The 15,000-nt window shown below is 48.4% G+C and overlaps 1 protein-coding gene across 5 annotated transcripts in view; it reads right to left on the bottom strand.

Annotated features, from left to right (window-relative positions):
* Positions 1-15,000, bottom strand: part of LOC125032021 (serine/threonine-protein kinase 3-like) — a 57,879-nt gene that overhangs the window by 24,733 nt on the left and 18,146 nt on the right. For 2 of the 5 annotated variants that reach the window (XM_047622979.1, XM_047622981.1), the window contains exons 1-2: positions 11,557-12,142; positions 8,042-8,083 (exon numbers count right to left, since the gene is read on the bottom strand). In XM_047622979.1, the coding sequence (XP_047478935.1) occupies positions 8,042-8,083; positions 11,557-11,714 (200 nt within the window). In that variant the 5' untranslated portion in view covers positions 11,715-12,142. Of the gene's footprint in view, positions 1-8,041; positions 8,084-11,556; positions 12,144-15,000 lie in introns of those variants that run through there. The other 3 variants (XM_047622983.1, XM_047622980.1, XM_047622982.1) reach the window with 3 other exon arrangements.

Genomic DNA, 15,000 nt, shown 5'->3' with positions numbered 1-15,000 from the left:
GAGGGAGGGAGGGAGGAAGGAAGGAAGGAAGGAAGGAAGGAAGGAAGGAAGGAAGGAAGGAAAGGAAGGAAGGAAGGAAGGAAGGAAGGAAGGAAGGAAGGAAGGAAGGAAGAAAGGAAGAAAGGAAGAAAGGAAAGAAGGAACGAACGAACGAACGAACGAACGGAGGGAAGATGGAAGGGAGAGAGGGAGGGAGGGAGGGAGGGAGGGAGGGAGGGAGGGAGGGAGGGAGGGAGGAGGAAGGAGAAGGAAGGAAGGAAGGAAGGAAGGAAGGAAGGAAGGAAGTAAGGAAGGAAGGAAGTAAGGAAGGAAGGAAGGAAGGAAGAAAGGAAGAAAGGAAGAAAGGAAAAAAGGAAAGAAGGAACGAACGAACGAACGAACAAACGGAGGGAAGATGGAAGGGAGGAAGGGAGGGAGGGAGGAAGGGAGGAAGGGAGGGAGGGAGGGAGGGAGGGAAGAAGGGAGGAAGGGAGGGAGGGAGGGAGGGAGGGAGGGAGGGAGGGAGGGAGGGAGGGAGGGAGGGAGGGAAGGAGGAAGGGTGGGAAGGAGGGAGGGAGGGAGGGAGGGAGGGAGGGAGAAAGAGAATGAATGTAGGAGAGTAGAAGGGAGGGAGGGAGAAACCCGTGCCTGCCATAACGAGCTCCCTCCCGAACCGCCCCACCTGATCGCCGCCTCAGGCCCGTGGCTCCGCCCCCCCCCCCCCCCCCCCCCACTTCAGCGCTGCGCCCCAAAGCCAACAATCCTCTTGACCTTCGGCGATATTAAGAGCCTCCCTCCTCGAGAGAGCCAGCCTATAATGTAACACGATAGGCGAAAATACCCCGATTATCGACCGACTTTTTTCATCCGGATTTTAAATACTTATTGCATACAAACACAAGTGCACGCGCGGGGAGGGGGGGGGGTGCGGGGAAGGAAACGAGGCTCGTGCGTGCGTGCATTGTCTTACTCATTATACATGATATATACCGATGCATTTCCCGATGTGTTAAATGCACATACCGGCGTGTGGTTTCTAATGCAGACCCTCCTCCTCCTCCTCCCCCACCCCTCCCCCATCCTGTTCCTCCCCCATTATCGGATCAGCTGATGGTCGATCTGTCACAACTGCCGACCGGAAATCGCTCCGCGGCGACCCTGCCGACGCGCCCGCGCTTCGCCGACGAGCCACAATGCACCGCTTCAGCACAACGCCTGCCCCCCACTTCTCAGCCCCCCCCCACCTCCTCCTCCACCCCTCTTCCTCCCCCTCCCCCGCCCCTCCTCCTCCTCGCCCTCCATCGCACCTCCGCATACCCAGTAAACCCAGTGCCCCGCCGCCTTTCCCGCCCCTTCCTCCGGCCCGTCTTCACCTCCCCCCCCCCCCCCTGCGGCTATGCCTGGCGTGACATGCACTACCAGCATCTTCTCCCCCCCCCCCCCCCAGGACCTCCCTCCCTCACTCACAAGCTCCACATGTCACTTCTCCTCCCCCGAAGTTTTCTCCCTCCTCCCCTCCTCCCACATCCTACCTCCCTACACTCTCCACCTTCCACCCTCCTCCCTCCTCCCTCCCCCCTCCTTCCCCCACCCTCCTCCCCTCCTCCCCTCCACCCTCCACCCTCCTCCCTCCTCCCTCCTCCCCTCCTCCCTCCTCCCTCCACCCTCCACCCTCCACCCTCCTCCCCTCCTCCCCCTCCTCCCTCCTCCCTCCCTCCCTCCACCCTCCACCCTCCTCCTTCACAACGCGACTCCAATGTGCTGGCGGCGCTTCTAATCGAGAATGCGAGCGAGATATCACGGCGATAAGCGCAGTCGTTTTCTCTCGCATTTTTGACCTCCTGTTCTATCTTCTTTATCTTCAGCTTTTGTCTTTTATTTTCTGAACTTTTCAACCACATTTTCATCATTCGCATCATTCTCATCCTCCTCCTATTTCTCTCTTCCCTTCTCCCCCTCTTCTTCTATCCCGATCCTTCTCTCTCTCCCTCTCTTTTTCTCTCTCCCCCTCTCTTTTCCCCCTCTCTTCCTCTCTTTTCCCCCTCTCTTCCTCTCTTTTCCCCCTCTCTTCCTCTCTCTTCCACTCTTCCTCTCTCTTCCACTCTTCCTCTCTCTTCCACTCTTCCTCTCTCTTCTTCTCTCTTACTCTCTTTTCTCTCACCTTCTCTCTACCACTCTCTTCCTCTTTCCCCATACTCCTTCTACCCTTCTAACCAATTTCTCCTTCGCCCCATCTCTCGCTCTCTCCCTATCCCCCCATCTTTACAACTTTCCCCTCCACCCGTCACTCTTCCAATCTCTCCCACCCTTCTCTCCTTTTCCCAATTTCTCCCACCCTTCTCTTCTTCTCCCAATCTCTCCCATCCCTCTCTCCTTCTCCCAATCTCTCCCACCCTTTCGCTACCCCTCCCCCCTCCCCCCGTTTCGACTCCAAGTATTTCGATGTCCCCCTAACATGGCAACAAGCGAGGGGAAAATCAAACCACAAATAAACACAGGAGCTAGCAAAAGTTGAAGAATCGCGCTCACGGCGAGAACTAACGTTTCCGTAACGTTTCGGGCGATAGCTTGAATCAAGGTCTATAGAAGTACTTATATAGACCTTGGTATGAACAGCACACGTCAAGGGAGTGTGGGAAACCAAAGTTTAACATAACGGATTTACCTGCCATTTTGTCAACAGGGTATTTTATTGTCATTTACAAACTGCATGCACACAGACTGAGAAGAGGCAAACGCACGCCCACAAAAAACAAATACGCATACGCACATAAACGCATTTTAGAAAAAACACGCAAATATAAATACGCCTACCCACGTGCGCATGAACGCACACGCGCTTACAAACCAATATGCACACCCACATCACCCACACATCACCCACACATCTCTCTCTCTCTCTCTCTCTCTCTCTACTATCTCTCTCTCTACTATCTCTCTCTCTACTATCTCTCTCTCTACTATCTCTCTCTCTACTCTCTCTCTCTCTACTCTCTCTCTCTCTACTCTCTCTCTCTCTACTCTCTCTCTCTCTACTCTCTCTCTCTCTACTCTCTCTCTCTCTACTCTCTCTCTCTCTACTCTCTCTCTCTCTACTCTCTCTCTCTCTACTCTCTCTCTCTCTACTCTCTCTCTCTCTACTCTCTCTCTCTCTACTATCTCTCTCTCTACTATCTCTCTCTCTACTATCTCTCTCTCTACTATCTCTCTCTCTACTATCTCTCTCTCTACTATCTCTTTCTCTACTATCTCTCTCTCTACTATCTCTCTCTCTACTATCTCTCTCTCTACTATCTCTCTCTCTACTATATCTCTCTCTACTATATCTCACTCTACTATATCTCTCTCTACTATCTCTCTCTCTACAATCTCTCTCTCTTCTATCTCTCTCTACTATCTCTCTCTCTACTGTCTCTCTCTCTACTATCTCTCTTTCTACTATCTCTCTCACCCCTCTCTATCTATCTATCTATCTATCTATCTATCTATCTATCTATCTATCTATCTATCTATCTATCTATCTATCTATCTATCTCTATCTATCTGTGTATATCTCTATCTATCCCTATCTATCCCTATCTCTATCTCTATCTCTACTCTATCTCTATCTCTATCTCTATCTCTATCTCTATCTCTATCTCTATCTCTATCTCTATCTCTATCTCTATCTCTATCTCTATCTCTATCTCTCTCTATCTATCTATCTCTATCTATATATATATGTGTGTGTGCATGTGCGTGTGCGTGTGCGTGTGCGTGTGCGTGTGCGTGTGTGTGTGTGTGTGTGTGTGTGTGTGTGTGTGTGTGTGTGTGTGTGTGTGTGTGTGTGCGTGTGCGTGTGCGTGTGCGTATAGTGTGCGTATAGTGTGCGTGTGCGTGTACTTGTGCGTGTACTTGTACGTGTACGTGTACGTGTACGTGTACGTGTACGTGTACGTGTACGTGTGCGTGTGCGTGTACGTGTACGTGTACGTGTACGTGTACGTGTGCGTGTACGTGTTCGTGTGCGTGTGCACATATATAAATCCGCATATTTTTCCTCCCACAACGGCTACTTCACCCCGCCCTATCCGCGAGGAGGCTGCACTGCCAGGCGCGGCGAGCGGACGCGGCGCAGGAAGGCCAGTTCCTTCCCCGCTCGGAGGACCTGCGACGCCTTCCCTCAGGTTTCGCAAAAGTCGTTTCTTTTGCCTTCGGGTTCCCTGCCCGGCGAGAGCACGCCCGCCTCGAGAACCGCAGCGACTACACGGATGCCCCGGTCACTCCAGCTGGCCTTGGCACGACCGGATGCAGCTTACACAAAAGACAAGAGGCGCGCATAAACAGTACAAAAAAAATATACGCATACATAATACACACTATATACGATGTATGTACGACACATATATGCATAATATATGTATGCGTGTGAGTAAGTGTGTTTAGAAGGCCCGGGCGAAGCTAGAACTTGGCAAATCATAAAGAAAGAGTGAGCGTGTGAACGAGTGAGCGTGTGAACGAGTGTGCGTGTGCGTGTGCGTGTGCGTGTGCGTGTGCGTGTGCGTGTGCGTGCGCGAGCGCGTGTGCGTGCGCGTGTGCGTGCGCGTGTGCGTGTGCGTGTGCGTGTGCGTGTGCGTTTGCGTGTGCGTGCGCGTGTGCGTGCGCGTGTGCGAGCGCGTGTGCGTGCGCGTGTGCGTGTGCGTGTGCGTGTGCGTGTGCGTGTGCGTGTGCGTGTGCGTGTGCGTGTGCGTGCGCGTGTGCGTGTGCGTGTGAGTGCGCGTGTGCGTGCGCGGTTCTCTCCGCCGCGGCGGACGAGCCTTGGCTCCTGCGGACGGTGCCAAAGGTCGCCGCCCGCCGATGCCCGTCTTATCGAAGGGCATCTTCACACCCTTTCCGCACAGGCATCCTTATCTCCAGAGATTTCTTCATGTAGCCGTCCTAAATACGCATCCTAACCGTGGCGAAATTCAAGAGATCGGCCTGGAATTAAATCTAATCTGACTCCCATAATGATTCAATAATAACGACCGCGGCACGCGTGACTGTCCGCCCGCTGTCCCGCTACAGAAAAAACACTACACTGGGACCTTTCAAAACTTATACAAAAAGAAAGCGAGTGAAAGAAAAAAAGATCGACGTCCATTTTTCTTTTGCCAAATCCGACGAGAAATAATCACTCGTGCAAAAAATATGAAGACGATAAGTTACGCCAACATATAAAATAGTGACCGCAGATTTTTTTGTGTACATTCACGAAAGAAGCTAACACGTGCATCTAACTAGAACGAATTCTGATCCTATCCCTAGAATTATAAGAGTACAATGCATGAATACGACAACCTCGCATTCTTCTCACTTTAATACACACACACACACACACACACTCACACACTCACTCGCTCACTCACTCACTCACTCACTCACTCTCTCACTCTCTCACTCTCTCACTCTCTCACTCTCTCACTCTCTCCCTCTCTCCCTCTCTCACTCTCTCACTCTCTCACTCTCTCACTCTCTCACTCTCTCACTCTCTCCCTCTCTCCCTCTCTCCCTCTCTCACTCTCTCACTCTCTCACTCTCTCACTCTCTCACTCTCTCACTCTCTCACTCTCTCACTCTCTCACTCTCTCACTCTCTCACTCTCTCACTCTCTCCCTCTCTCCCTCTCTCACTCTCTCACTCTCTCACTCTCTCACTCTCTCCCTCTCTCCCTCTCTCCCTCTCTCCCTCTCTCACTCTCTCACTCTCTCACTCTCTCACTCTCTCACTCTCTCACTCTCTCACTCTCTCCCTCTCTCCCTCTCTCCCTCTCTCCCTCTCTCCCTCCCTCACTCACTCACTCACTCACTCACTCTCACACATCTGGCCTACAAGTTTAAAGAATGGTCGCACTCGTCCCGTCTCCCACAGCCTCCTGCAGGACAGCCGCGCGAGACCTAATCCCCCCCCCCCCCCCCTCCTCCTACAAATGAAGTTAGGAAAGTAGGTCGCTCCTAATAATTTCCTTGCTTTTCACGACTTATTTACCGGAGCTCCAATCTCTCGTTCTGTCTTTATCGTCATTTCTTTTCTCTATCTCCATGTCTCTATTTCTATCTCTATGTCTCTATTTCTATATCTGTCTCTATTTCTATATCTGTCTCTATTTCTATCTCTATGTCTCTATTTCTATCTCTATTTCAGTCTCTATCTCTATTTCAGTCTCTATCTCTATTTCAGTCTCTATCTCTATTTCAGTCTCTATCTCTATTTCAGTCTCTATCTCTACCTCTACCTCTACCTCTACCTCTACCTCTACCTCTACCTCTATCTCTATCTCTATCTCTATCTCTATCTCTATCTCTATCTCTATCTCTATCTCCATCTCTATCTCCATCTCTATATCTATCTCTATATATATATCTATCTCTATTTCCATCCATCTGAATAATGAAACTGACAAACGCGCGCCGTATCCTAAGGAAAATTTCTCAGTACTGCACCAAGCTCGAACCGAGAAATGTGTTATTGACTGCCAACGCCAACTGCAATAAACCTTAAAATAGACAAAGACCTTTTTTCTACTGTTCACGGTCACGGATACAAACAGCGTGGAATTATCACTGACCGTCAACATCAAACGGAACGATCCTCAGCATAAAACAAAAGGAAAATATATATATTCACTGTCATCACGTGACCGAACAGCACAAACATGCACTCGCTCTCTGAACCCATTTTCCCGTCGAGACATTCGAAGCTGATTCTGGCCAATCAGCGTAGAATGAGAAGTACTGAGAGGGCCGTAGATGTGGTCGTGGGTCGGAGGGGGGTGGGGGGGAGACCTGTAATCGTCTTGAGCAGTTCTGTGCAGAGCCAAGCAGTCGTGAGCAGTCCTGAACACTTCTGAACAGTTATGAATCGTCATGAATAGTTATGAACAGTTACGAACAGCCTCGTACAGTCCCAAGCCGTCCCATGCATCCCTGAGCAGTCCCGAGCAGTTTTAAAAGAGCACTAAGCAGTCTCGAACATTCCTACACAGTCATAGACCATCCTGAACAGTCCTAAACAGTCCTGAGTAATTATAGGCAGTCCTGACCAGACCTGAATATTCATGAACTAATTTAAAGTCTTGACAGCTATGCACTGTCTTAAACAGTCTTGGCAGTCCTAAACATTGCGGAACAATCTTGAACAGTCCTGAACAGTCCCGAGCAGCCCAGAATACCCTTGCACAATGTATATTCCTATCCACTACTCGGCAGCCAATATAATGTACATTTCTGACTACTACTAATTACTCCTGATCTGACCTGTACAGCCCTGAACAGTCCTGAACAACAGCCAAACTTCAAAGTCCTGCCCATTCCTGGCCATTTCTGACTACCCCTGGCCAGTCCCAAGCAGTCCTGAACAAAATCAAAAGTTCGCAAGCAGTCAAGAGAGTTTCAAAAGAAAAAAAAAATCAGCGAGGTTTCTAGCTATAAAACGCAACACGATTATCGGCTCTTAACGAATCGGTATAAAAGGAGAGAGAGAGAAAAAAAAGACTATCAGCTGTCACCCTCTTATCCTCTGTGCTACGTCTTGTTCCTTCTTCCATTCACTGGTCCGCCGATAGATCTTTACTTTTTTTCCCTTTTTCCCCTTCATTAACTTTTTTTTTCTTCTCCGTTATCCATTTACTGTCTTCTGGTAATAGTAACAGAAAAAAAAATGCAATCTTCCATCAGTATCACTTGAGGATAAAAAATATAGATTGATTTACAGATAGATAGATAGAAATCGTCAAATTAAAAGACAAACAGTTGAAAAAAAATAATCATATAAATAGAAAATAAAAAAAAAATAAAAAAATCCAATTATCCTAACTGCTTCCATTTAGATGCAACTCCCAAACCTTCTAAACAGGATTAACTTTTAAATCAAATTCACATTTGCATCCCATTTAGCAGCGGCTCTTACGTAACGAGAAAATGATGGAGCAAAGCCGAGTAACGTGTAGCAAGTTCATCACTTTCTACCCAGCGACGTCGGTGATGTGGCTGACATCACGGAGGCCTCATTGACGAGAGAGGGAAAGAGAGGGATTGTTACTCACCCATTTTCATTCTGTTCTTCACTGTGTTTGGTGTGTGGCTCGCTGGAAGAGAGAAAGAGACGAGGATTAGATGCTGCAGATCGTGATTCTGGCGTGCAGACACTTGTTTACACTCACTCAGTCGCTCACTCACTCACTCACTCACTCACTCACTCACTCACTCACTCACTCACTCACTCACTCACTCACTCACTCACTCACTCACTCACTCGCACCATCACACACACACACGCACGCACGCACGCACGCACGCACGCACGCACGCACGCACGCACGCACACACACACACACACACACACACACACACACACACACATACATGTGTACACAAATGTATACATGGGTATACAATATGTATATGTGTATGATGCAGGCACATTGACACTGATAGGCAATAGCTATACGTTAAGCAATAAATAACTAATGCATATGGTAATAAATAATAATATTGATGATGGTGATGATGATGACGATGGTGATGGTGATGGTGATGGTGATGGTGATGGTGATGATGATGGTGATGATGATGGTGATGGTGATGGTGATGGTGATGGTGATGATGGTGATGGTGATGGTGATGGTGATGGTGATGATGGTGATGGTGATGGTGATGGTGATGGTGATGGTGATGATGATGATGATGATGATGATGATGATGATGATGATGATGATGATGATGGTGATGGTGATGGTGATGACGATGACGACGACGGCGAGGATACCGATGACGACAATGACATCAACAACAACAAACAACTTATCACAGAGGAATAGCCAAGTGCATCAAAATTCAAATGAGGCATAAATATTTACCAGTCTTACGAAAAACACCAACGCCACTCCCATCCCACGGTTGCACCAACGTTGCGGGTCCAAAAGCAAACGCATTCCGGCCGGAGAGAGGCCAGGGGTTTGTTTACACCCGATCAGCTGATCCAAATATTCCCACGTGACCGGTTTGCTAAAACGTTTCTCTTAATCCAAACGTTACTACGGTGGCGTTCCTATACTTCCTTATACATTATTTCTTATACATCATGGTGCTAATAGTGAAGGTTTGAATATTCTTCATTTTAATTTTTAAAAATCCACGCCAGTATCTAGGCTCTAAAGATTTCCTTGTACACGCGCACGTTTCCCTAAGTGGCGGTTCGTTCTGCCGATCTAAAATTGCAGGCATTTTTTCCGGTGATTGTCTTCGTGCCGCTGACTTATTATCTTAATTGTTGCGAAAACAACAAAAAAAAAATAATAATTCTACCCGATACAGGATTCTTTAACAACCCTTTAATAGTTACGTGAGTTGTTTTTTACCAAAAAACAATTTAACCCATTTTCTTCATTCTTATAATTCTTCTTGTTTGTCTTCATTTCCCCTTTCTCTTCTCTTTCTTTTTTTTTATCCGGACACCACATTAACAGAAGTTTATTCTTTATATCCGGACAACAATTCAACAAAAGCTTTTTTTCACAGCCATTTATTCTCACAGAATTTCTCTATTCCTTCCATCTATCCAGCGCAACGAAATAAATAAGTTAAACCATATAAAAATAAATGAAACAATCGCACAAAGACCCAGCCTACGACAGTTGCTCAACAGGCCTTGTAGTAATTATAAATCTGGCAAGGAGGACCTCGTAATGAGACATCCGTTCCCACAAGATAAAGAGCGAAGGCTTCGGGATTTACGTGGGACGGCGTTGCCTAACCCCCCTCCCCCCGCCCCCCGCCCCCCGCCCCGACGGAGCCCGAGATATCAGGGTTATCTATAGCGGCGTCCCTGTGAACGGATCGAGGAGGAGCTGGTACAATTACGAGGAGATACTGCGATGGGGAAATACTGCACTGAAATCAAAAGAGCAACAGGGAAAATACTGAACTAAAATGAAATGACAAAATCGCTATTACAAGGAAAAATTATTATGCTGCAAGACTAACACCAAGTTCATATCGAAAGAAGGAAAAAAAACCTCTAGTAATGCGCACCATTTTCCCTCATAATTTCTCTTGTGTAGTTATTTTAAAAGCTTGATCACATCCAATGTCAAACTCCCCTCTGACCAAAGTGAAAATAAAATTACTAGGGAGGATATTAAAAATGAATCAATGCAACCTAATCTAACCACACAAAATACACATAAAACATCCGAGTGCAAACCACAGAAATATCACGTGACCACCCGGCCTCAAACGGATTATTAAAAAAAAATAATAATAATAAGCCTAAGATATTAAATGAAATGGAGCAGCCGCGACTTTAGTAGCATGACATGACGAGAAGAGTCGAGGATGATGGTCAATAACAAAGGAAATGGTCGTGTGACGGTGATGATGGCGTTGGTGATCATGTTGACGGTGCCACAGGTGATCATAGTGATAGTGTTGATGGTGGTGGTGACGGCGAGAAAACTGTAAAAGGATGGAGGCAATGACGTTAAAGATGGTCATTAAGGCGTGGGGTGTGTGAGTGTGTGACAAAGAGAGGTGTAAATATGGTAAGTGCGTCTGCGAGTACGTTTATGTTGCTGACGGCCCCACCACACGCCGCTTTCGCAACCCTTCAGGCATTACGCAAACGTTCCTACATTTTCCTTGTAAATTAGACCATTCCGCGCCTATGTATTCCCTGCTTTCAACGCGCGTGTATTAGGTGCATGCGACATAATACGAGTAAACGAATGTCAAAAGGAGGTTTATGACCATGAACGCCTCAGTTAATTTTGAAGTGAACTTTACTATTTTCAAGAATTAATTTTATACATATCTGGGTATCTAGCATTAAACACTCTCTCTCACATAAAAAAAGACAAATGGACACTGCGCAATGCACCAGAAGTAAGCCGGAAATCTTCAACATTTAAGTAACATCAAACTATCAACATATAAGCGCTATTTCCAGATACTTCGCACTTGCTCGTCTTCCGTTCCAAACAAGACTCGGTGATAAAAGGACGGCGAAACAATCCCGGACAAGCAGGGGGGGGGGGGGGGGGGACTTCCCTCTCCGCCGAGATGAAAAAAAAAAAATCATTTGTCATGACGACCTTGTCATAGTGACATTACACAAAGGAGTCTAATTCGAACGTCGAGGCTTCTGTCACCCTGAAGCCCCGATGTCAAGGACGAATGATCTTTTTTTATGAACCTAAACCCGATTCCTTTGCATATCAGAAGAAATCTCCATAACCGAATATTAGGTGGCTTTTGGGACATTTTTTGTAATACAAGCGAGCACGTTTGTTTACAGGATTATGGATATGACGAATACCAAATCTTATGCTTATTATATGCTGAGACTGCACGTCATGTTTCTTACTGAGGCGCTAACGTCACTGGTGGTATTCATATATAATTCCGCAAAAGTATTCCACCGCCACGATGCTCGTCGCGCACGCTAAGAACCCCCTTCCCAAAGCTCAACAGCGTCGCGTGGGGCAGCAGAGGGTGCGGGGAGTGCCGCCCGCGCCGCCCGCGCCGCCCGCGCTTCGCAGCCCCCAAGCCGATGGCGACATACCCGTTGAGGAGAAGACCCGCGGCGGAGGCGGGTGCGGGCGGGGAGGACACAGGCCTCGCCGCCCGCCGCTTGCCTTGCCGCTTGCAGGTGTGGCAGTGGATGGTGGGCGTGATGCCCGGGTACAGCAGCTTCTCGCGGAACTCCAGGCTCTCCATCATGCCCCCGAGGCAGGGAGCGGGGAAGGCGGGGCCCCGCTGCAGGAGGGGCCCCGAAAGACGCGCGGGAGGGTCCCAGGAGGACGCCAGCAGGAGGCGATCCCGCGGACGAAGACGAGCGGGCGCTCGCGGGGCTCACATCGCCTCCCGGCTAGTCCATGGCGTGGGCGTGGGGCGCCGCGCCCAGCTCAACCTGGCTCACTCGGGGGCCTCAGTGTCACAGGGTTCAACTCGGTCACAGCAGCGCCACTGAGGTTCAATTCGATTCACTTACGCACGCTCCTCAGGCGCTGGACACTCGCCTCGTCAACACGGCTCGCTACTCCTTGGGAGGACCTTCACGATCGCTAAGGTAATAGTTCCTGCAACGCATGGCACACGTCACTGTGCTGAGGCACTCTCGATACAACCATAACAGCAACTATCATAATAATGGTGTTATTGGAATTAAAAAATAACAATAAACAATAAAATAACACTAACAATAATGATGATGATGATAATAATAATAATAATAATAATAATAATAATAATAATAATAATAATAATAATAATAATATTAATAATAATATTAATAATAATAATAATAATAATAATAATAATAATAATAATAATAATAATAATAATAATAATAATAATAATAATAATAATAATAATAATAATAATAAAAATAATAATAATAATAATAATAATAATATCACAAGATAATACGAAGGAGGCCAGGAGGAGTCGCGGCGGCCCCGGCAGTGCCCCGGCAGTGCCGATGACAACCAACGGAACAGCAGGCCAGCAGGGCGTCCCACAGACCGCCCTTCCCCCGCTGGCTCGGACGCAGGGAAGGCCACGTCACGAGCCGCCCGTATGGCCCGGCCAAGGGATTGAAGGTGCACACAACGCGCCGATCACGCGGCCGGGAGTTGGGGCTCGTGTCGGTATGCGCGGCTCGAGGCTCAGGTGATGCACTGCCTGCCTCCTTGCCTCCTTCCATTCCTCTCTTCCTTTCTTCCTTTCCTCCTCTCTTGCTCTCTTGCTCTCTCCCTCTCTTCCCATCTCCCTTTCTTCCCCTCTTCCTATCTCCCTCTCTTTCTATCTTACTCTCTCCTTTATTTCTCCCTCCCTCCCTCCCACTCGCGCTCTCCCTCCCTTCCCCTAAACCTGTAATCCCGTTCTCTCTCGGATTCTGTAGAATCATCTCCCCCCCCTTTTTTCATCCTTTTCTCCTTTCTCCTTTCTCTCTCTCTTTTCATCCGCCTTCACTCCTCGTTATAGGACTTGAGACTGGTTTCATACAGCAAAAAAATAGTCTCTCCCTCACTGTCTGTCTGTCTGTCTGTCTGTCTCTGTCTGTCTGTCTGTCTGTCTGTCTGTCTGTCTGTCTGTCTGTCTGTCTGTCTGTCTGTCTGTCTGTCTGTCTGTCTGTCTGTCTGTCTGTCTGTCTGTCTCTCACACCTTCTCCGTCTCCCTCTCCTACTTCGTCTCCCTCCTTTTCTCCGTCTCCCTCCTTTTCTCCATTTCTCTCTCCTTCGTCTCTCTCTCCTTCGTCTCTCTCTCCTCCGGCTCTCTCTCCTCCAGCTCTCTCTCCTCCATCTCTCTCTCTCCTCCGTCTCTCTCTCTCCTTCGTCTTTCTCTCTCCTTCGTCTTTCTCTCTCCTCCGTCTCTCTCTCCTCCGTCTCTCTCTCTCGACGCCTCCTACTCCCAACCTCTCTCTCTCCTACTTATTGCTCTCCCTCTCATTTCTCTCTCTACGTCGTACATTCCACAGCACTCAGTCCAGCCCCCCCCCCCCTTCCTTCCCTCGGTGAAACAGGTGTGTATTGGCGCCCCCTCCCCCCCTCTCCCTTCCTCCGTCGACACCTGTAAAACCACAGCGAGAGAGAGATAGATACATAGAGAGAGTGAGTGAGTGAGTGAGTGAGTGAGTGAGTGAGTGAGTGAGTGAGTGAGTGAGTGAGTGAGTGAGTGAGTGAGTGAGTGAGTGAGTGAGTGAGTGAGTGAGTGAGTCAGAGTCAGAGTCAGAGTCAGAGTCAGAGTCAGAGTCAGAGTCAGAGTAAGTAGCAGATACTGAGACAGAGAGAGGGAGGGAGGGGGGGGGGGGGCGAGAAGTGATGGTGGAAAGAGCTGTGGGTGGGGAGGGGGGGTAGAGGGGAGTCAAATTGCCGGAATATTCCTGGCAGTGACTCAGCCTGACAGACACCCCGCCAAGGTGCCACCCCATCACATACACATCCGCAGCTCACACAACCACGCAAAACTCACGCACACGCACATACGCAAGTAAGTAAGAGAGAGAGAGAGAGAGAGAGGAGAGAGAGAAGAGAGAGAGAGAGAGAGAGAGAGAGAGAGAGAGAGAGAGAGAGAGAGAGAAAAGAAGAGAGAAGATGAGAGAGAGAGAGAGAGAGAGATGAGAGAAGAGAGAGAGAAGAGAGAGAGTAGAGATGAGAAGATGAGAGAAGAGAGAAGATAGAGAGATAGAGGAGATAGAGAGAGTGAGAGAGAGAGAGAGATAGAGAGATATATAGATAGATGAGATAGATAGAATAGGATAGAGAGAGGAGAGGCACAGAGAGAGAGAGAGAGAGACACAGAGAGAGAGAGCACAGAGAGAGAGAGGCACAGAGAGAGAAGGCAGAGAGAGAGAGAGAGAGAGAGAGAGAGAAGAGAGAGAGAGAGAGAGAGAGAGAGAAGAGAGAGAGAGAAGAGAGAGAGAGAGAGAGAGAGAGAGAGAGTGAGAGAGAGAGAGAGAGAGGAGAGAGAGAGAGAGAGAAGAGAGAGAGAGAGAGAGAGAGAGTGAGAGAGAGAGAAAGAGGAGAGAAAAAGAAAGAGAGAAAAAGAGAAAGAAAGAAAAGAAAAAGAGAAAGAAAGAAAGTAAGGAGAAAGAAAAAGAAAAAGAAAAAGAAAAAGAAAAAGAAAAAGAAAACAAAAATAAAGAGAAAAGAAAAACAAAAAGAAAGAGAAAGAGAAGAGAAAGAGAAAAGAAAGAGATAAGAAAGAGAAAGAGGGCGCGCCCAACAAACCCTTTTCCCCATGGCATCTTTCAAGCGAGTGCAAAAACCCAGGCGGCCGGGGGCCCAAAAAATAACCAAACCGGGAAACACGCGCGAGTGCCAAGCAGGGGCAGGGGTCCCTTAAAATGCCGAGAGGGGACCGGGGGGCCCTTTACTGCAGAGCCAAGAGGGGAGGGGGGGGGGCCCCTTCCCCCCGGGGCCACGGGTGTCCCCCCTCATTCTCAGCGCCGCTCCGCCTCGCATACTGGCACTCTTAGCTACAGTTGGGCACCCAAAACTCTGGC

This window comes from Penaeus chinensis, chromosome 14 (genome assembly GCF_019202785.1).
Source record: "Penaeus chinensis breed Huanghai No. 1 chromosome 14, ASM1920278v2, whole genome shotgun sequence".
NCBI classification, from domain to species: domain Eukaryota; kingdom Metazoa; phylum Arthropoda; class Malacostraca; order Decapoda; family Penaeidae; genus Penaeus; species Penaeus chinensis.
This window is presented reverse-complemented; position numbering and strand designations above follow the sequence as displayed.